The 24140-nt window shown below is 34.9% G+C and overlaps 1 protein-coding gene across 4 annotated transcripts in view; it reads right to left on the reverse strand.

Moving 5' to 3' along the window:
* Positions 1-1580: 1580 nt before the first annotated feature.
* The window catches only part of Nsun3 (NOP2/Sun RNA methyltransferase 3), a 49023-nt gene continuing 26463 nt past the window's right edge, over positions 1581-24140 (reverse strand). For 2 of the 4 annotated variants that reach the window (XM_070030429.1, XM_070030428.1), the window contains exons 6-7: positions 17587-17625; positions 1581-4296 (exon numbers count right to left, since the gene is read on the reverse strand). In XM_070030429.1, the coding sequence (XP_069886530.1) occupies positions 4032-4296; positions 17587-17625 (304 nt within the window). In that variant the 3' untranslated portion in view covers positions 1581-4031. The remainder of the gene's footprint in view (positions 4297-17586; positions 17626-24140) is intronic. The other 2 variants (XM_070030431.1, XM_070030430.1) reach the window with 1 other exon arrangement.

The raw sequence follows: 24140 nt of genomic DNA on the forward strand, positions 1-24140 counted from the left end.
GTGGGAGATGGGAAGGGATGGGAAGGGGAAACAAAGGAGGAGGCAACAATGCTTGATAAGAAATGTACTCACTATCTCACCCATGTAATTGTAACCCCTCTGTACGGTATTTCCACAATAATAATTATTTTAAAAGAAATGTACTTATTATCTTGCCCATGTAATTGTAACTCCTCTATATGGTATTTTCACAATAAAAACAAAAACAAAAACATTAAACTAAGTATATTACAAACATTTACTTTATGATTAACCTATAGAAAAGCAATGCACATTTTAAACCTTTAGTATAAGATAGGATTTCAACCATAATTGGATTGGGATTGGGGGGGGAGGGAGGAGGCTGGGAAGGGATGTGAAGGGTAAACAAAGGAGGAGGCTGCAATGCTTGGTAAGAAATGTACGCATTATCCTGCCCATGTAATTGTAACTCCTCTGTACAGTATGTTCACAAATAAAATAAAATTAAATTTAAAAAAATTGTGGTTTATTTTGTTAGCACCAACTAACAAAAAAAAAATAAATAAAAATCTTTTCAATCCTCATTAAAATTCTGTGCTCACCAAACATGTTTGATTGAGTCCAAGATATCTAGCTTTACTTTGAACATATCAGTTACATGTTTTTACAAGTTGTTGATAGAACAAAGGCAACAAACAAAACATTATTCTAGTCCTCTCAGTTACCTGAATTCAAGTATGGAAGCTTGCAAAAGAAAAAATAAATAGAAAATAGTCTTTAGTCTAAATAGAAGTGAATAATACAGTAGCATTCAGCTTCAAATTGTCTTTTTTAAAGTTATTTTAAATTGCCTTTCATATGTTTTGATTGCTATCTTTTTATTATTATTGTTATGTAATTGTCTTTTAACAAAGTTTATGTATACCATGTATCTTGATCAATGTCACCCCTTTCAATATTCTCAAACATCCCTTCCCTACCCACCCCTGCTCTCACTCTTCTTAATTTTGTAGGACATACATTAGATTTTTGTCTACAATTTCCCCCTCTTCTCCCCTTGATCCCACCCCACCCATTCTGTGTATCTTCTTTTCCTGGTGTTTTATTTTGCTTAACTTTGCAGCACTATTCACTATACTCAAGGTATATAATCAGCCCAGATGCCCCTCAATGGATAAATGGACCAAGAAAATGTGGTATATATACACAATGGAATTTTGCTCATCCATTAGAAAGAAAGCTACCACCACAACTATGTTTGTGGCAGCATTATTCACCATAGCTAAGATATGGAACCAACACAGATGCCCCTGAGTAGATGAACAGATCAAGAAAATGTAGTGTATATATGTGTGTGTGTGTGAGTGTATATATATATATATATATATAATGGAATTTGTGCCTCCATCAGAAAGAATGACAGCACCCTATTTGTTAGGAAATGGAAAGACTTGGAAAAAATATATTAAGTGAATCAAGCCAGACTCAAAAAAACATAGGTCCCATGGTTTCCCTTATCTGCAATAACTAGTATATGTCTGGAACACGCAGAAGAGGTCAAAAGCTAGGTATAAATGATCACATAACCTGATGCTAAACGAAATGAACCACAAGATAAGGAGGTTTTATCTTTGTCGCTGTTCTTTTTAATGTACTTATAATGTACTATGTGATTTTATTTTGTTTCTTTGTATGTTCTTCCCCCATGATACAATCCCTGTTGTCACTGTATTTGATTCCAGTGTCTTGCATCATGTATATACATTTTTCTAATTTTGGGAGGAGAAGGGAAATGATGAAATAAGGATTCACAATGAGATGTACAAGACAGTATGTTGAAAACAAACTTTACAACTTTGCAGGGGGGGGGGGGTTGGGGAGGGAAGGGATGGTAGGAGAAAAACAAAAGAGGGTTTAACAAGAAAAACAAAAGAGGGTCTAACAATGCTTGATAGGAAATGGACTCATTACTTTGCTCATTACTTGGGAAAAATTGTATTAAATGAAGTAAGACAAAGGTTCCTGTTTCTTCTTATATGTGGAAGCTAGATTTAGCTTATAGTATATATGTTGGGTGGTATGCAAGTGTATATAAATGTATTAACTGAAATATCATAAATTCAAGGGAAATCTTTTTTGTTGTTGTTGTTGGTCATGGGGCTTGAACTCTGGGCGCTATTCCTGTGCTCTTCAGCTCAAGGTAAGCACTCTACTGCTTGAGCCACAGCGTCACTTCCAGTTTTCTAGTGGTTTATTGGAGAGAAGAGTCTTACGGACTTTTCTGCCAGGGCTGGCTTTGAACCGTGATCCTCAGATCTCAGCCTCCTCAGTAGCTAGGATAACAGGCATGAGCACCAGCCCAGCTCAAGGGAAATCTTAACTGGGTCTGAGTGTGTTTTCTGTTGTTGTTTTTTTTGGTCAATCTTGGGGCTTGAACTCTGGGCCTGGGAGCTGTCCTTTCACTCTTCAGCTCAAGGCAAGCACTCTACCACTTGAGCTACAGCACCACTTCTGGTTTTCTGGTGGTTAACTGGAAATAAGAGTCTCACAGACTTTCCTTCAGGGGTTGGCTTTGATCCTCAGATCTCAGCTTCCTGAATAGCTAGGAATACAGGCATGAGCCACTGGCGCTCAGCTTTTGTTTTTGTGAAAGTTTCTTGATATGTAGTTCTTGATATGTAGGTCTTGAACTCATCACATAGCTATACCCTACTCCCTAAGCCTTTTGAAGGTTGAGATTACATGCATGTGTTACCATGCCTAGCTTCACTGCTTTTCTTAATAACTGGAAAAACTATGTTTGGACTCTAATGAAGTAACTTTGGGAGAAAATGCATGATCTAAGGACTGACACTAAAACTCTAAGTCTATATGAAGAAATACACACCAAATTCACAGGATATATGTAACTTGAGTGAGTCACTTAGTAACTACTGATAAAAGTATAACACACCCCCATTAGGCATTGCCCCTGTATATTAAAAGTGAAATCACAGGGCTGGGAAGGTGGCCGAGTGGTAGAGTGCTTGCCTTGAATGCATGAGGCCCTTGGTTCGATTCCTCAGCACCACATAAGCAGAAAAAGCCAGAACTGGAATGCTAGCCATGAGCTGAAGAGCTGAGGGACAGCGCCCAGGCCCAGAGGTCAGGCTCCACAACTGGTTAAAAAAAACACTATAACACTTTATAACAGAGTCAAATAAAAAAGCTCCTCCAGATTGCAACTGTAAGATAATCAGATTCTGTAGTACTCATTATGACTGCAATTATGTAACAAAACTCTCCAAATATAGTTCAGTTATTGCAGTTATTAATCATTCTCATTCTAAGTACTTGCTTTATAGCCTTCTGGATAGACTCCATTATTCCACAAGCTGAATGTTGAAAGTCAAACATGTGCCTGTGAGTCTGTTTTCTAAAGGCCTTTCAACATAATTTACCCTTTCAATTTTATTTGTGAATACAAAAAAAAAATTTTTAAGTGAGGGAAATAAAGCTGGTGTCAATAGAGTCACTGACCTTTGCAGTAAACAGACAACAGTCCTTAACAGAAAACAACTTTGCAAATAAGAAACCTATTTTGCTAGAACTAGAAATTGTGCTGCTTAAGAAGTTAGTCTCAGAATACCAATCAGCTCTTACAAACATGAATCTACATTTGATAAAGAGAAAAACAGTATGGTGCCAGCAAATGTGCATTTTAATGGTTCAAAGCACCAACATCATAGATAGAATGTAGCCCTAAACATTTTATGCAGAAAACCATGTATTTTGATTAATATAACCAAAAAATGCCAAGTAAAAGACAGCAGATTTATTACACAGAACAAACACCATCTGTACTACCTTAAATCACTGCTAGAAATATATTTCTAGGAAAAAATACACCTGAAAAATTTTCAAACCTACATTCTGTAATACCAAAGCAATAACTAAACAGGATTCCACACATAGACCCAGAGAAAGTAACCCAATAATTATTTAAATAGTAACATGTAGAGACCTAAGAAAAACAAACACAATTATATACCAACATTGTTTTAAAATGTACCCCATTGTTTTCCATTGCTTTATGATTCTTTTTTCAATTTGGCTACGTACATTGGGCCCCAGGCTTTGCCCCTGTCAGGAATCACCATGAACCCATATTCATGGTCAGTGGGAGCAAATGTGAAATGCTGGGAGTAAGTTCTTGCTATTTCCCTAATGTCCACAGGCACAACGTTACAGCAGGAGTTTAAAACTGCACTGATTACATCTTGATTTTCTGCTTTGGAAAGTGTACATGTAGAGTACACCAGTATCCCACCAGGACGCAAGGCTCTAATTGCAGACCTGTGTAAAATCACAAAAATGACACGATTAGTTAGGTACAGTAAAAGCAATCCAGGGGGTTGAAGGCAAGGAAGAATGCATCCTTAAAAATAAATTTAGTATCACTTGGAATGAAATCACTTTGGCTGCTTTCTAGTCTTACACTCTTTCTTTTCTAATATTCCTGATGACTGAGAAAATAATAAGCAACTAAGTATAGATGGAAAAAAACAGAGAATGTTTGCTTGGTTAATGGTCTTAATTTTTAAGGAGAGGAATAGGACATTGAACATGCATAACAGATTTGTCTTTGAATCAGGGAGAGTAAAAGTGAAAATAAAGATATGAATTGAAAACACACATAAAATATCACTGATTCTATGTATCAAAGATTCCAAATTGGACTACCAGGTAAAAAGTTGCAATATGTTTAATCTAAGAAAAAAACATAACTTATTTAAGGAAACCTAAGACAGCCACTACATGTGCTGTCCTCCAAACCCTTTGGATTTGCATTCTACTTCTGCATTCTACTTAGAAGGGATCCTCCAGAACAACAGCCAGGAACTGACAATATTGGGGGAAAGACCCACCCTTAAAAATAAAACTCTAGTACTATTTTGACTCTTTATAAAAGTGTAAAACTAGGCATTACCAGATACTTAGAAGGAGAAATGTGTAAACAATGTATAAAAGCACAAACAATAAAATATAACCAATGAAAAAATTTAAAATTTGGGACAAGAGGAAAAATATGGTCAACGAATCCATAAATACCATCAAACACAGAGCATCCATAAGACAACGGCAAAATGTGATGAGAAAAGACCAAAAAAAAAACTTTTGGAAATTTAATACATCTAATTACCCAAACTGAGACTATTCTTAGATGTGCTTGGGAGTGAGGGCTGAAGGAATTACCTTTAAAGATAGAAAAGCAACAGATAGATGAAAAACTAAGATCAATAGAGTGGGTCCGAAGGTCAGTGAACAGGACTGGAAAGAAGTTAAAATAATAAAATAACGAGACATAATTTTCCAGTGGTAAGAAAGATGTGAGTCTTCAGATTAAAGAACTCATGAAGAGGGCAGCAAATTCTTACTTCCTGACCATCTATTGTGTGTTTGGTTTTGTTCTAGGCATTGGATATATATTTATATATATATTTATAAATAATATATAATACATAAATATGAATACTAATTTTAAAATTCTTTCACAAAGATTTCATTCTAGAGATTCTGTCAGAGAAACATAGGTGAAAAATATAAAAATTATATTATATACATTAGGATCTGAATCCTGCAAGGACCTGAATCCTGCCACATCTCCAACAAATTCATATGCTAAGTCCAAGCACCTACTACTGGTCAATGTAATTATATTTTGAGATATGATCTATAAAGAAGTAATTAAGTTAAAATAAAGTTAGTAGGGTAGTCACTAATCAAATATGGCTTGTATTCTAATATGAAGATGAAATTTGGCCAGAGTTACAGAGAAAAGACCACACAGATACAGGAAAAAGAAACTACTTATAAGCTATGGAAAGAGGACTCAAAAGAAGTGAATTCTGCCAACATCTTTATCTCAAACTTGAAGCCTAGTGAACTAAAATAGAAAGTAAACTGCTGTTTAGCAACCCAGGCTGTAGTATTTTATTATGGCCATATCAAATTATATACATACACATATACATTCAACTATATTATATCATATACATATACATAATTTAAACATACATATGCTATATATACATATACACAGATGTATATATACATATGAATATATATACTATATATACACAGGTATATTCTAATACACACATGGTATATATCTGTACATACCGATTAATACACACATGGAAGTGTGTTTGCAGGTATTTTAGCTGGTATGCAAATTTGTGATAAATCTGAAGAAAATTAAAGCAGGATAAGAAGATTAGGAGTGTTTAGAGAGTGGAGGATTGCAATTTAAATAAAACTGTTAGAACAGAATGCTATTTCAAAAGTGATATTTGAATAAAAGATCTGAGGCGGCACGGGAGTGGGCCAAGCAGATATCTAAGGGAAAGGCATTTTACACCAAAGTAGTAGTCAAGGAAAAGAGCCTGAGGTTCAGCTAAAGAATAGCCAGGTGAGCCAGGGAGTAGCAGTATGAAATGAGATCAGCATTAAGAGAAATGGGTGTAAAGGATCCAGAGAACACTGAAAAACCTCCATCTTAGAATAAATGAAATCCGCTCATATTTAGATATAGCAATGTGAAATATAAAAACCTGAAGAATATAGAGAAGACAGAAATGCTTCTATAAGAAAAAAAAAAAAAAAAAAAAACAGGTCACCATTAATGAGTCAATTAAGGGTCCAGGAACCAGGCTGGCATAGTGAAGTAGAATACTACCAATCCTGAGAAGAAGCAATTTAAAGTGAACTCCATTTTCAGCCAACCCGTCAAATTAGAATACAGAAACTTGAAGATAGATTTTACCTGTAGGAAAAAGGAAATGCAACAAAGGAAAATGGTGAGGGAATGAAGTTTCAGAACATGAGCTGTGCAGGAGGTCCAGTGAGAAACCACTGGGAACTTCCAGGAAAGAAGGGAGAGGAACAGAAGAAAATAAATGAAATGACAGAAAATTGAAAAGAAAACTGAAAATCTGTTACTTATGAGAGTGAGAGAGTCCCCTTTCTCATCTGATTTTAGTGCAAAAATTAAGTCTTGTTTTCAGTGGTTCTCTAATCATAACAACCAATCGAGAGAAAAGGGAATTCTTTTTAGTTTTGAAGCTACTGCAGTTTAAACTCAGGGAATTTTGCTTGCTAGGAAAGTGTGGTACCATTTAACCATGCTCCCAATACTTTAAACTTCAGTTATTTTACAGATAGGATCTCTTGCTTTTGTCTACAGCTAGCCTTAAAACAATAATCCTTATACTTGTGCCTTGGTGGTAGTTGGAATTTTCAGATGTCTTTGAAATTGGGTTTTGCTAAATTTTTTTAGGGGTAGGGTGAGAAGGGTTAGAGATTGTCTCTAAATCATGATTCTCTACCTCTACTTCCAGCTGGGATTATAGGCATGAGTACTGCCACTCCTACTCTCAAAAAGAAAATTTTATTGGTATTGGTCTTCAATATGAAGAATTAACTAACATCAACTGATGTTAGTACTAATTTGGGGCAATTATACAACCTCAGAATCAACACTGACAAGAAAAGAGTACTATTGCAAGTGGGAGAGGCATGTGAAGTGGGATGCTGCAGTTTAACCGTGAAATGTCTCTCATGTATTGAATAATTTGTCCTCTGCTAGTGGTGAGAAACTGAGAGGTGGTAGAAACTCAGGTCCAGTCTAGCTGGAGGAAGTAGGCTACTGGGTTGGGTCCCTGCTGCTGAAGGTTATGCTTGGTATCCAGTACCATCTTTCTCTTCTTCTGCTGCCTGATTGCCATGAGGTAAAGCCTCCTACTCTTCCACACATTTTCTGCCACATTATAGGCCCACAATCAATAGAGCCTAGGATTATGGATGAAACCATGAACCCAAATAAGTAATTCTTCCCTTTCAGTTGTTTGCTTAGGTATTTGGTCATAATGAGGCAAAAGTAATTATCTTACAGCATGTATATGTAAATATTCTTATTTTCTGAAAAGAGAAGCAAAGACATAGAGTCTTTGATTACTAATAAAAAAAATAAAAAGTTCCACCACAAACAAAATAAGAAATGTAGGTCTAAGTGTATTGAGTGTCAGAGATGACAGAGAGAAACATCTAACAATGACTATATATGGATACTGGCATGACAAGTGAAATCTATAACAATACGCTAGTATTTAATGTCTAAAATTAGGACAATGAAAGAATGTTGAGATGGACCTGTACAAAAACTGGTGTAATAACTAGAACTAGCTGTCTCAAAGGATAGGAGTGTCAAGAAAAACATTTTAACTAGATGCTCATTTATATTTCTTTTTTTAAAAAACTATATGATTTATTTCTAGGTTAATACAGATAAAAGGGGCAGTAGGATTAAATATCAGAACTTTCTTACAAAGATCAGTTGGGTTTCATTAATTAATTTCCAATTTTGATGTTAAGGAGAACTTCCCTAGAAGACTTAATTCCTTACATTCCAAATAACTAAAATGTTATTTCCAGAGATCTCATGTCATAATTTATTGATTGAAAGTAATGTGAAGTGTCTGCTACTGAGGCAGGCACTAACATATCAGGGTTTGTTGTTAGTCTCTAAAAAATGTTATATGAATCTTTTCAGTTCTCACTGTCATCTAAATATACTACACAGGCGAAGAAAAGTTTCATATCAACAAGATATAAAATAGTAGTAACACTCTGTAATAAGAAAAATAATGATGTACACATCATAATCCCCAGCATATGTAAACAAGTTATATCACAGTCTCTAGAACCTGTACACCATGGCATACTCCATGCCAAAAGGTATTTATAGATACGACTAAAATACAGATCCTGACATGGGGGATTATCCTGGATTACTTGAGTGTTTGTGATGTAATCAAAGGGTCTTTTTAAGTGAAAGGGAAGCAGAAGAGTTAGTAAAAGAAAAGTGATGTTAGAAGTTAGGGCTGTCATGACTGGATTGCTGGCCAAGGTATGCGGTCTGCTGCTAAGAACCGGCAAAGGGTCAAAATGGAGGGTTATCCTCTAGTTCTAGAGAATAAAGCTCTCTGAGTACTCTCATTTTAGTTCCCTGAGATCTATTACACACTCATGACCTTCATTTTTATGTGGTGGACATTATTCTGACCACCAATTGCTTTCACTCTTACCACTGTGCTACTTACACCCAAATAAGGCTACTGTTTATTAACTGTCTGTTTTACAGTGACACCCAAGGAATTTGCAGATTTTGCTAAGCAATTTTTTTAACTGCATTAATTTTTATCCCTTTCTACAGGCTATAGAAAGGTTTATGGTGATTTTTAAAAAATCTATGTAAGGCACTCAAACAGGATTTGAGTGCAGCTATCTTTAAGCTCCCATTCAAAAGACTATTTTAGTCTTACTTTCAGCAAAGCCAGTACTTAATCAAGTAGCTATACTATTTTTCTCATTAAGGTTGCACAAAAGTACATTTAAGTCTCACCATTTATAAACAATATGCTTCTGACTGACTTGATGCAAATTTAAATTAATTTCTATAATGTCACCATTGTTGGCTGATCATTTTGCTTTGTTTGCATTCTATAGTCATAAATTATCTTTCTAAAATTAGCAAAACTGCCCATCCCTGTGTTAATTTCTAAAGACAGAAACTGTGTACAGTAATAACTAGTATATGTCTTAGACAAAGAGAAACTGTCAGACAAGTTGATGTTAGGCGAAATGAACCCCAAGATAAGGATTCAAATGTTTTTCTTTTCTTTCTTGCGATTATTTCCAACATATTTATAAGATGATTTCTTTTGTTGCTTTGTATATACCTCCCCCAGGGTATAAGCCCTGCTTTCACTGTATTTGATGTTTATATAATTTGAGGAGGAAAAGGGAAAAAACAAACTGTTTAAATAGGTTATAGGTGGACCCCTTACAACAATGAGATGTACAAGACGTTATGTAGAAAAACGAACTTTACAACTTTGTCGGGGTGGGGAGTGGGGGTGTAGAAGGGTGGTAGGGGGTATGGGGGTGGGGGGGATAAAAAGGGGAAGGGATGGTATGGGGAAGCAAAGGAGGAGGCAACAATGCTTGATAAGAAATGTACTCATTATCTTGCCCATGTAATTGTAACCCCTCTGTATGGTATTTTCACAATAATAATAATAATAATAATAAAGAAATTGTGTGCAGTAATAAAAAGGCTTCTTTTTTTTAGACTGAATTAATTCAACCTCCTAGAAGACAAAAGGTTACTGATTACAGTCAAATGACTGCTCATGTGCTAAAGCTAGTTTTTGCTTAAATACAATGTATCTATTTTGCTTTTAATGACAATTTATTTTAGATATTTAGAGTTTGAATTAAAAGATCAAGCTATTAAGGCAAGGCACAAAATTTTACTCACAGGTATATTGCTAAGATTTTTCTATGCTAAAAATTATGTTATATCCTACATCACTTTTCCTGTTATTGAACTGGTCCATATTGAGGGTTCATCACTAGTTTTTATGGTAGTATAAAACTACCACTGTACTTAAAACTTACACACACACACACACACACACACACACACACACACACACACACACACACACACTTCTTGACTACTAATACATTTATGCTTTAATGTCAATGTCAATTGACATTGAATTTTAGTTATGGCTAGAACATTCAACAAGTTGAATGGGTCTTGGTCCAAAACAAAAATTAAGAGAAGTGTATTTATTACAATATACTAGGTGAAAAAGTAACATGTTCCTAGAATATAAGTGCCTCAATTAGCAGATCCTTGTCACATAAAATTTTAAATGGTCCTCAGGAGACAAGTACTATGTCAAAGTTTATCCAAGTCGTAACAAAATGATACTACAGGATAGTAAGATAGTAGGATATTTAGACGTTTATGAAGAGATGGGATTCAATATGCATATAAGAAAGACACTTTGGGGCTGGGAAGGTGGCTCAGTGGTAGAGTGTTTGCCTTGTGTGCATGAGGCCCTGGGTTCAATTCCTCAACACCACATAAGCAGAAAAAGCTGTAAGTGGTGCTGTGGCTCAAGTGGTAAAGCTCTAGCCTTGAGCTGAATAGCTGAGGGTTGGCGCCCAGGCCCAGAGTTCAGGCCGTGACCTGCAAAAAAAGAAAGAAAGGAAGAAAAACACTTTTTATTTGTAAAAACCCTTAAGAAGCTTAAAAGTCTGGAGGGTAAAAAGTCTTAAAGGAATTCTATTTGAGTAACAAATTCTGGCAAAGTAGTCTTATTTGCCACATGAAAAGACAAATAAAGATTAGAGAAGGAAAGAATGTTGTGTTTAGGACTGGTAACAAGAAAAGACATTCTCAGCCCACGGATTGGGAGAAGATCTTCACTATCCATACAACGGACAAGGGTCTCATATCTAAAATATACCTGGAACTCAAAAAATTAAATCCCCCAACAACAAATCCTCAAAGAAACAACTGCCCAATAAATAAGTGGGCTAAAGACTTAAAGAGAAACTTCTCTGAAGAAGAAAGAAGGATGGCCAATAGACACATGAAGAAATGCTCAACCTCCCTAGCCATAAAAGAAATGCAAATCAAAACAACACTGAGATACCACCTCACCCCAGTTAGAATGGCAAAAATCAAGAACTCTAATAACAACAGATGTTGGAGGGGATGTGGACAGAAGGGAACCTTACTTCATTGTTGGTAGGAGTGCAAACTTGTTCAACCACTTTGGAAAGCAGTATGGAGGTTCCTCAAAAGACTTCACATAGAGCTCCCCTATGACCCAGCAATCCCACTTTTGGGCATTTACCCAAATGTTTACAAACAAGACCACACTAAAGCTACCAGCACAACTATGTTTATTGCAGCATTATTTACCATAGCTAAGATATGGAACCAACCCAGATGCCCCTCAGTAGATGAATGGATCAAGAAAATGTGGTATATATACACAATGGAATTCTATGCCTCCATCAGAAAGAATGACATTGCCCCATTTGTTAGGAAATGGAAAGGCTTGGAAAAAATTATATTAAGTGAAGTAAGCCAAGCCCAAAGAAACATAGGTCCCATGGTTTCCCTTATTTGCAATATCTAGTATATGTATGAGTCAAGCAGAAAAGGTCAGATAATGTGATGTTAGGAAAGTGAACCCTTAGATATGTATTTAAATGTTTTTTTCCTTTCATGCATGTGTTTCTAACGCATTTATAAGATTATTTCTTTGTTGCTTTGTATGTCCCTCCCCCACAGTATAACCTCTGCTTTCACTATATTTGATGTCGGTATAATTTGTGGAGGAGAAGGGGAAAAACAAGTTATTTAAGGATACAGTTGGACCTGTTGCAACAGTGAGAAGTACAAGTGTCATGTTGAAAACGAACTTTACAACTTTGGTGGGGGAGGGGGAGGATTGCATGTGGGGGGGTGTGTGGGAGGGGGGAGGCTGGGAAGGGATGTGAAGGGTAAACAAAGGAGGAGGCTGCAATGCTTGATAAGAAATGTACTCATTATCTTGCCCTTGTAATTGTAACCCCTCTGTACAGTATGTTCACAATAAAAATAAATAAAAAGAAAAAGAAAAAAAGAAAAGGCATTCTCCATTTTGTCTAAATTATGTGCTATGCAGTTATTTTCTTTCTTTTTCTTAAGAGGAAAGAAAACTGAGCCACCAGCTAAGTGACATACGCTGCTATAATAGTATCCTCCATTAACTTTCATAAAATGAGCAGTAGCCCACTGACTTCTCAATAACATTGTGTCATAACTTAACAAGATCCTGAGAAATGAAGTATTATTCACCTGTATAACCACTAGCCACGATTTTTGCACAGAATTCTTACCAAGCAAGTTGCATTAAGATTAACATTATTCACTATTAAATAGCAGCAGAGTAGTTGAGCTCTCTAATCACAATGGCAAGAGATGAGCTTTCTAATCATACTTAAAAAGTAAGTCAGAAAAAGATGTTATGACTAACTACTACAGAAGCACATACTCATTTCTGAGTTCTAATACTCAGGCTTCTAATTACTATGTTCAGTTCCAAATAATACCAGAAAACATTTGTCTCGGACTACATATATTATTCAATAAATAAATCCAACTATCCTGAAAAACTTGAGGAAGTACTTGTAAAGAAAGTATAGCTGTCACACAGTATAATTACTCTGTCATCTCCATGAAAATACATGTTCTCTTCTCATGCCCCATAGAAGTGCTGATCAGGTTTAAACCCTACTTGAGATATTAAAAAAGATTCTACATAACAACCCTACTGTGGTAGAGATGCTCATGATTATACTGTAGTATAAAAATAATAGGAAATGATTTTTACCCCAGCACTATTAACAGAAAACTAAATGGTGGCAGTCAGAATGGATCCCAAACACTGGTTGCTGTATGGCAAATGGGGGTTATATATAATGCTCCCCAAGGTTTTAGTGGTATTTTAATGTACTATGAATAAAATAAAATGCATTCCATGCTTGAACCACCTAGTTAATAAATCAACTATAAACTAAACTAAACATTCTGTTAAAAAAAAAAAAACCTACAGACTGGGAAGGTGGCTCAGTGGTAGAGCGCTTGCTTAGCATGGCTGAGGCCCTGGGTTCAATTCCTCAGCACCACATAAGCAAAAAGAAAAAAGCTGGAAGTGGCGCTGTGGCTCAAGTGGTAGAGCGCTAGCCTTGAGCTGAAGAGCTGAGGGACAGTGCCCAGGCCCAGAGTTCAGGCCCCATGACCAGACCCAAAAAACAAAAAAACTACAGAGTATAATATTAAATTGAATGGTAATTTAGACCTTCACGATAGATTCATTTGGCCCAAAACATCTCTCCTAAACTCAAGTAACACTAGTTATGATTGATTTATCTCTTGCTGTATGTTACATTTTGTTGACAAGTATTAAATGTCTGATTATGAGTTTTGCTGTCTACACTATACTAGAGAAAGGGGCTATATTGTTTACCTTATAATAAATATATACTGTGTAACTTTTTAAAACTCCAAAATCCAAATACTGAAATACATCTGGCTCTAAGTGTCTTTGGATTTGGGGCTTTTATAGGCAAATTCACCAACAAGTAGTCTATTATAATGATACATAGTGTCTCCTCTTTTTAACAATATGATAAGGAGAAAACTAGATTATTTTGTGTTTGATTTGGTACACCCAGTGTTTCTCCACACTTACCTAAATAAAGTCTGTGTGTGTGTGTGTTAAAGCAGTTATTGACATTTGAATTCATAGGCTCTTGTAACATAGGCACCGAACTATCTTAAGCCACACTGTCCAACCCTTTTTGCTTCAGCTATTTTTCAGGCAAAGGATTACTTTTTTTTTCCTGGAATGGCCTGGACTTTGATGCTCCTACCTGAGGCCTTCCACAAAGCTAGGATGACAGCTATATATAAAGCTAGGATGACAGCTATATACAACCACACCCAGCTTAATGGTTGAGATGGGTCTCACTTATTGCCTGAGGTGGACTTGAACTGATTATCCAGCTGATCTCTGTCCCAAGGTTAGCTGGTCCTAGCCACCAGACCCTATTATGCTTGTTTCTTTTATTAATAAAAATTAATAAGGCCTTTATATTAGTAAGGCCAATTTTTGAAGTATTTATGTTCAATTTCCTCAAATGCTGTGCTTTGCACTGAAGTTTTCCATCTTGGAAAGATCTTCTTAAAGGCGTAAATTTAACTTAATGTAGAGAATCATCTTTGAACAGCTGCTTAAGATTCTTAGAAACACAAGGAGAATGTATTGCTTTTTCAGCATAAGAAGCAAGGATCTTTAAATTCCCATACTAGTCACACAACAAGTGATTTTTAGTAAACAAGAAAAGTAAAAGAAAAATGATTGCCCAAATTTAGTATCTCAAAGGATAAATAACAGCCTTTACGTTCAATTACCTCAAAAAAAACCAATAAATAAATTTAAAATAAGCCTCACACTAAAATGTCTTGGAACCCTGATAGTTATCAAAGTTCCTAAGGGAACTCTGCAAAAAGACCCAAAATGTAACATGTGATGCAGGGTGCCTTTTTTTTTTTTTTCGGTAGCAAATCTGGAAGAAAATGTTATTTTTATAAATAGCTATTAAAACCATCTAACACATTTAAAAATATAAATTCTCTTTTTCCGATCTATTCTTCTTGTGCTTGATTAGATAATTTAGCATTCTGTTGGGAGGGTCAGTGTTAATGAGATCAGTCAATTTAACTCTTTTCTGCATTTATAAAGGACTGAGTTAAAATTGTAGAAAGCAATTCAGCACAACACTGCCATCTTTTGACTAACAGAAAAAGTGATATTTTCCTCTCATTTCCTCATGACTTGTAAGAGACTTTTTTTAAAACAACTTCGTATATCATTCTGTAAGCATGTTTGAAGTCACAGTACAGTCTCACCTACAATATCTGGTGCAGAAGTGCAAGCATAGGAGATGGCCGCACTCTTAAAGTCAACTCCTCATCTCTATCACTGTCTTTCCATTTTCCTAATAGTGTCCAGGAAACAGAGCCACACTATCAAATGTAGATATGGACAAAGAAAGGCAATCCAAATTGTAAATCCCTTAATGCTACAGTATCAATAATCTTTCCTTCTCATCTTAGAAAGTTTAGCATTATACATTTTTAAATTAAGTTTTTTATTGTGAAAATACTGTACAAAGGGGTCATAGTTACATGAGCAAGGTAATGAGGAAGTTTCTTATCCAGTATTGTTGCCTCCTCCTTTGTTTTTCCCCTACCATCCCTTCCCTCCCACCTCCTCAGTTACACTTTTTAAAACCAAGTAACAAAGCAGTAATTAATTTTTTAAAATAAGGACAGAAGTGGGATGAGACAGTTGGTTCGATTTAACCACTGAATATTCAGTTATTAGATTCTTTATAAGGCAACTCTAAAGATAGTAAATGTGGTTTATTTGAAGAGTGGAGGAATTGAGGTCTGCCATTTAATTTAATAACCCTCAGCAATTCTTTGAGATAGAGTGACTCAAGACCAGTTTCTTGCAGGTACTTTTCCAAGTATTTCCTGAATCGCTATCTTCCAAAATAACATCACTTATTTATCTAAAGTGTCTTTGGGGAGAAGAGGATTCATTCACCAACAGGAGGACTAGGGAAGTCCTCTCAGACAGAAGTCAATGTTCTACAACAGGTTCCACATGAAACTGCTCCTCAGAATCCAAAGGTGCATCTGGTTAGCACTCTTTGGCTGCATTCCTATGTTGTAATAGGCGATTTTATAAGGCCACTTACAACTTACATTTAAAAGAGGAGTTAATAAAATAAAAACGTATGAAAACTACTGGTTTTCTTTTTATATCACTGCCAAACGACAGTTAGGCTAAATCCAAACTGGAAAGGTGAAATGCTTCCCTCCCGAGGACACTGGATACACCACACATTATCCCATAAAGAAATTTCCTATCTGTTGTTCAGAATAGAATGTTCCTGATAAAAGGAAGTGTAGGCTTGGTCAGAATCAAAACATGTTGATTGCTATGTCAAATGAGTCAAGTTGAGATGATCTGCCTAATTAATACTGCCTCATGTTTACTTGGTATTTAAGAGCTCTTCATTGCCTTAATGAAATCTATAAGGTAAACACACATGTGATCTACATACTGTGATCTAATTTGTACATATATTGTGATCTAATTTATTAAATTTGGGGTTATAAACTCATGTAACTTGTGAAGTTGCACTGGTAATTAATGAAACATAAAGACTGTCATGTTAATCTAATTCCAGGAAAAGGGCTGGAAGCTTCACCACTGCTAGTTACCCGAAGTTAACATTACAACTGCTAAAATAAGTATAGAATCTAGGGCAGTAAGACCTAGGATGCCACATGCATACATTTTATCATCCCAATTATCCCAAATATTCATTGAAGGTAAAGAATAATTGCATACCTTTACACACTTTTCATACAAAGAAACTAGAAGTTAATGGGTATGAAGCAGTGACCTGAAAATCTTAGCTACCTGACCTTTATAACACAAAACCCTCATCTGGGAAATGCTACTTTCAGCAGTTATGAAGAGGAAAACAAAAGCAAACATCTCATGCTGAGACAAAACTTACATGCCTTCTTTGAATACTGATAGTTAAATGATAGCACTAAAGAATTATAACAAACTAGACTCAACAAACAGAAATTCAAAAATAGTTCAGCCTTCCAATCTGGATAATTTGGTAATTACTAATAATAATAACTAATTTATATCAAATCTCAAGTTTTTAGCAATTAACTTGTTAATGATTAATTTTATATCTACAAGTATAAAAGGTAAATAAAAATATTTAATGTACTCAGAGTATTATTGAGGAAATGTTGGAGATGTGGCCCAAGTAATGGAGTGCCAGCCTAGCAAGTTCCAAGTTCTGAAACCAAACCGAGAAAACTATCACCGCCACTACTCCTGTCATGCAACTACCCTCCAAAAAACAGAATTACAAATATCAGGGTGAAATGATTGTTGAGAAAATAAATACACATCCAAACCTTTTAATGGCCTTCATATTAGCATACTATTTGATATTGAAATTATTTCAAAGCTTTGTGATTTCATGAAACTGTTTTCCTATCTTACCTAATAAAAATGAGAAAACTTCTAAGAGCAATATGAATATGTTGATCTGTCATTGAGTACTTGCCTCGTATATGTGAAGACCTGGGTTCCATCCCCATAATTACTAGAACAAAAACAAAACCAGAATACTAAGTTGACAGTAACAGTCCATCTTAACAAAAATAGTAGAATATATTTGATTACATTTTCATGAATTTGAAGAACAACCTAAAGTGATCTATAATAAAAGAGGTCAAAGTACTGGTTGTCTTTAAGAGGGGATTGAACAGCAGAGGAGCATTAGGAGTCTTTCTGGGTGATGAAAATGTCCTGCCTCAGGTTGTCTATGACTGTCAAAAGTGCTTTAAATGTACATGCAGCTTAGTGCATACACTCATTATACACCCACAGGTTAGACATGTAGTGGAGAGGAGCAGTTGTGCCCACACACCCTCCAGGAACCACAGGATCTTCGGTTCAGTTTCTTCGAATTCTGAACCACCTTCCTGAGCTCACATCTAGATCTGTGGATTAATCCAACAGCATTTCTGTTGATCACTTACAACATTAAAGTTAGAAATTCAAGGGTGGTAAGTGAACTAGGCAAGTTCTGGTGATAGCAGGATTGTTTTCTGTGTCCTTGTGTTTCTGCCCAAAGTCATGCCTTGACTCAAGACCAGCTCTGGGAAAAAGGGCACAACTTCATAGAAATATATAGACTATGTAGCCTGCCCAAAATTAAAGATCTAATTCCAGTATTATTAGAAACCTTATACTACTTTGGGGAATTCATCTTTAATCAAATTCTGACATACTGTAAGTAAGACCTGTACTTCTCCAATGCAACAGCGATACTCACAAAACACTAAGTTGGAAATGAACTCTACAGCCTGGTGGGGGAGAATCTGGGGGGGGAGGGAAATTGGGAGAAAAACAAGGGAGGGAGTAACAATGTTCGACAAGAAATGCACTCATTATTTATGTGAATGTAACCCCTCTGTAATCACCTTTAAAACAAAAGAAAATTAAAATAAATAAATAAATGGAAAAATGTTGGAGGGCCATCCGGTATGGTAGAAAGTAAAAGATGGTGATACATAATACTTCCAATAGAAGAATAGTATATATATATATATATATATACACACACACACATATATACATACATAATGCAGTGTTGTATATTCTCTTTAGTGAGAATATTATAGATTATTACATATAGTATATTATATTTACAAATTATATACACAAAATGTATGCATGTCATTAAAGTCTATAAGCCAATACATACATAACTATCTGTCAACATATAAATACTTGCCAATGTATGTATATGTTGATACATGAAATATGACACACCTGTGTGCATGTATAGCATACATGACATATATGATGTGTGGTATGCATGACACATGTGGTGTCATATAAATGACATGTGTGACATATACAGCATATGTGGTACATATTGCATGTATTTGACATGTCGCATGTATTGCATGTGCATGACAAATATGTGACAAAGATGTCATGTGACATATGCAGTATGATATACATGGTATATGTGACCATATTACATATGCCATGTATGACACCTACAACATGCATGACATGTGTGCCAGGTACATCACATGCTACTCAAAACACATGACATACATGCCAGGCACATTACAAGTGTGAAATGTGCCAGGGCATATGTGATGTGTGCCACACATGCACCAAAACATAACATGTGCCATGCAAAATACTTATATGTGACATGTGCAGCATATATAACATGAATTTATCATACATGTCATGTGGCATGTGTGACGTGACATATATGGTACACGTGGCATAAATGTCATGTGTGACATGGGACATATATTTCACATGTGGTATGCATGGCACACATGGGACACATGTGAGATGTGTGACATGTATTACACATCGATTATATGGCATGTACATGACATGTATGATATATGACATGTTAAGAATAACACTTTGTATTTTTTATCAATATCTATTATACTCATGTTGAAAATATCCCAAGGAAATCCCTTGGTACAATTCCTCTATGCTAATAATATTTTTGAAAGGAAAATAGAAATACATTATGTTTTAGATCTCCAAATACTTGGAGATTTTCAGCTTCACTTTCTATAATTAATATCTAGTTTTATCCCACTGTTGAGATATTTGATTTTTATTTTTTATTTGTTAAAATGTGGTTTCTAGTGTAGAAATGATCTATAATAATGGTTCCACTGAGCTTGATGATGATTTGTGTTCTGTTATTGTTTTATAAAATACTCTGCAAGTGTCAATTGTATTCAGTTAACTGGTAGTGCTCTTGAGTCTAAATATGCCTTCACTTATTTTCTACCTGCTGGCTCTTTCTACCTGGCTCTTTCAACTGGGATGTTGAAGTTTCTAGGTATTATAAAGAATCTATTTTTTTAAATAGTTTTGTTATTTTTTTCTCACATAATTGATAGTCTACTGGGCACATGTGGATTAAAACCTTTAACTTCTGTGAAGCCAGATAGAGATTATGTGTTGTGTAATTACCAGGTCAAGGAATTAGAATCTACTCTTTTCCTCTTCTTCCTATACACTTATCAAGTTCTAGTGCTCACATAAATTCTCATAAAAATCATGTTTCATTTTGACCACTTCAAAGTTCATAGTCTGAAACCTTCAGCCTTCATAGAATTTCTCCATAGTATATTGTTCCAAGCAATACATTTTCAGAAATATGACTGTATGCATATATGGAAATGTCATGATGAAAGCCCCTTTATACACCTAATGTATGTTAATAAACCATTAAAATAAAGGATAAAGAGTAAAATAAGATATACTCATCTTGAAACTTTACCTTTTATCAAAATAGTATATTCTGCTATTACATTTTATCATTACATGGAAAAATCTATCATTTATATTTTATGGATAAGTCAATGAATATTATATCTGAATTAAAGAGGAATGAAAAGTACTTGTCAGTGTAAAACAAAAGAATACATGCCATTTCAAGTAATATGTAAAAACTGAGTAAAAAAATTCTAAAATAACCTCCAGTTTTAATGTTATAGAACAGATAAAAATGATAGACACTAGAAGATTTACTTGAAGAAAATTAAAAAAAAAAAAACTTTTGTTTGCTTTTGGAGACAGGGTCTTAACATGCAGACCAGGTTAGCCTTGAATTCTCAAGATCCTCCTTTCTCAACTTCGCAAGTACTGGTATTATTGTCATACACAACAATGCTTGTCTTAAACATTTTAGCCAGGTGCTGGTGGCTCACACCTGTAATCATAGCTATTCAAGAGGCTGAGATCTGAGGATCGAGGTTCAAAGCCAGCTTGGGCAGGAAAGTCCATGAGACTATTATCTCTAATTAACCACCAGAAAACCAGAAGTGGTGCTTTGGCTCAAGTGATAGAATGCTAGCCTTGAACTGAAGAGCTGAGGAACAGTGCCCAAGCCCGGAGTTTAGGCCCCACAACCAACATTTTGTTTGTTAGAACATTTGTGTCTGCAATACTTGGTTTCAAAAACTCAGGGCCTTATGTTTGCTAGGCAGATTCTTAGCCATTTTAATCCTTTTTGCTTGTTTCATTTTATTGTTTTTTGAATAGAGCCTTTGCTAGGCAGTCCAAACCAAGATCCTCTTATAGACACTTCCTCACACAGTGGGTTGACAGATACGAAACAGCAAATAGCTTTTTATTGGTTGACATAGGGTCTTGTGACCAGACTGCACCATGATCCTCCCAAACTCAGGCTTCCAAATATGAGTCCCCATATCTGGTTTAAAATAAAGTTTTTCCTAACAAGTTATAAAAATGAGAAAGATCTGTCTTCTTACAACACGGAATATAAATAATGAACCCATGCAGAAATTAAAGTATCTGCTAATGAGCAATACTACTTTAGTAACAGTATTCTCATCTATGATAAAGTGGTACTTGTAACTTTCAGTAAGCAAAGTTGATTATAAAGTCACTTTTTAAAAACTGATATGTAGATAATACCAAAAAAATGTCATTAAGGCATTTAAAAATGCTAGTTATCTGTGACACTGACTTTTTTTTAACAAAAAAAGAAAACCTAACAGAGGTGGCTACTCTGTGTAAAGAAATATTTTTTAAAAAGATATTATCTAATTTGATATAACATTAACAGTATTTTAATCACTGTAACTCCAAAAAATGTAAAAAATATTCTAAACTTTTATAAGCTCTCTAAATCTGTCTCTCTAAATCTGATTTTTATTTTATTTATTTTTTTGCCATTCCTCGGCAGTATAAATCTAATTCCTCTGCATTTCATTCTTTCTCTTCCCCAAAGTATTTAGGTGATTTTTTTTTCCATTTGCTTTCCTTTTCCATTGAGTATTTTTTTTCAGACTGCCAGTTTTTAGTATTTTCCTTTTTTTTTTTTTTTTTTTTTTTTTTTTGCAATTCTCCTATTTCGCTGCTTTGCAGTACTTACTATTCTTTTCTGATGCTTGTTTCTCATCATTTCCCTCTTTCTATCCGTTTACTACTGCTGCTGGAAAACAGCAGTCTGGGCAAAAAAGCAAATAAAAAATCCCCACCATGATTATGTTCTATGACCAAGGAACATTAAGGTGAAAAGTTGGACCTCATGTGCAATATATCAAATAAATGCAGATTTGAAATTAAGTTTCAGGTACTATAAGCATCTAAAACATAGATATTTCTAGGCTGATAGCTACCCAGTGCTATCATCAGTTTTAAAAATATTATTTTACAAGCCTTGAGGGTTCCCTTCACTGTGCTCACAGTAAGTAATCAAATTCTAGATATCAAACTGTTTATTATCAAAGAAGTTCTATAAATTCAAGATAAAGAAACAAAACTGAGCTCACCATTTGCAAAAATGCCATACCCAGCAGCTAGTCTTTTTTCAGTCTGAGAAACAAAAAACACACTGGTAATTATCTTCTTTCTACTGGCACTACATTTTTACCTTGAAGAGGGTTGTTTTTGAATATAGTATAGAGACAACACACTAATAACATTAGATTCCCCTGAAACAGATTATAAATGACAAGTTTCAACATATTTATGGGTTTCTACTTTGAGATGGCAAGTTTAATACATCTCCAAATTAGTTAATGAACTCATTAACATGAATATTGGAAAGGGCTAAGTATAAAAAGATCTCTGCTATGATATAACATAATAAATTCATTTTTCTATTGCTTAAATTAGCAAATTAGCAGAGGTGCAACAGATCCTTAGTCCTGTCTGACTTTAAGACAGGGTCTTTGTCTACTATCAAATAAACTATTCAATACAATGATACTAAAAAACAAAACAGAATAAAATTTTAAGAAATGGATCTGACTTTGGCCAATGACAAACATGTTTATGAATAGGAAATTGCTTATTAATGATGTAAATGATTTTTTTCTTTTGTAATGAAAAACTGACTTCAAAATAAATTCTTTACTTCTAACTAGATAGTAACCATGCTTATAGCTGGATTTTCTGAGGTAGATTATGGGCTTCTACAGGTCATATGTACCCATTCCCTCAAGAAGTTCCCACAAACAATGTTAGAACTATGTTTTTGCAGAGCAGAATCTGAAAGCCACTGACCTCAATAACCCTTAGGAGAAAAACAATGACTTTTTCCTCCTAAATAAAAAAGTCATTGGACTCCTGCAGTGGCTAGATAATAAGATAATTAAAACCCTACAAGGTTTAGGAAGGCTTGTTAGTGACTTCATTTAGGCCAACAGCATGGTAAACTCAGATAAAAGAGTGCTTGCCAGAATGGGGACAATGCCAGAGAAATCTTTCTTATGGAACAGGAGTCACTGAGACTCCAGATAGACATTGTGGATAATTCTTGTGTATTTTAGTTGTCTGTAGGTGAAATCTTTTGGATCCAAAAGTCACTGCTGCTAGCAGAAAGAAAAAATCAGGAAGAAACAAAACAAAACAAAACAAAAACATAAAGCATTAAGTGATAAGAATGCACAAAAAATGCTGGAGAATCACATAGTTGAGATCAGCCTGGGCAATTGTGGTAAGTCTGTCTCAAAATATCGGAAACAACACACACACAAAAAAACAATGTAGCTTAGTGGTAAAGGATTTCCTAGCATATGCAGGGCTCTAGGCTAATCCCTAGGACCACAAAGAAAAGAAAAAAAAAAGTTCAAATGACAAGAAGACTTACTACTTTACAAAAGCAAAAGCAACCATTTAGTCCTTAGTGGTCACTACTTAGAATTAAAAAAAAAATTAGAAAATGTTTAATGGAAAAATGTAAGTACTCCCATGTTTTAAGTATTTACAATTATTTGTTCAGTTCCATTTGGAATGACCTGAATGAAAAGGTTTTATGCAAGTTACTAAGGAAAAAAAAAAAAAACAATTCAACATCAATGGTATATTACAAATTGAGGAATAATGTGCTTGAAGCAATAGCATCTTATTCTGAAAACCATTACATTCTAACTTTAGTCTTCTGCTAATCCTCACTCACCTGGAAAAGTTCCAAACATCCTAATTTGCTTTCTTCTGTGCTTGCTTCATTGTATTCATCTTCTATGTAGATTAAAGCAGTATTTCCAAAATAAAGGTATTCATATCATTGCATAATTTAAAGCCCTT

This window comes from Dipodomys merriami, unplaced genomic scaffold (assembly GCF_024711535.1).
Source record: "Dipodomys merriami isolate MVZ:Mamm:240054 unplaced genomic scaffold, mDipMer1.0.p SCAF_2, whole genome shotgun sequence".
Lineage (NCBI taxonomy): Eukaryota > Metazoa > Chordata > Mammalia > Rodentia > Heteromyidae > Dipodomys > Dipodomys merriami.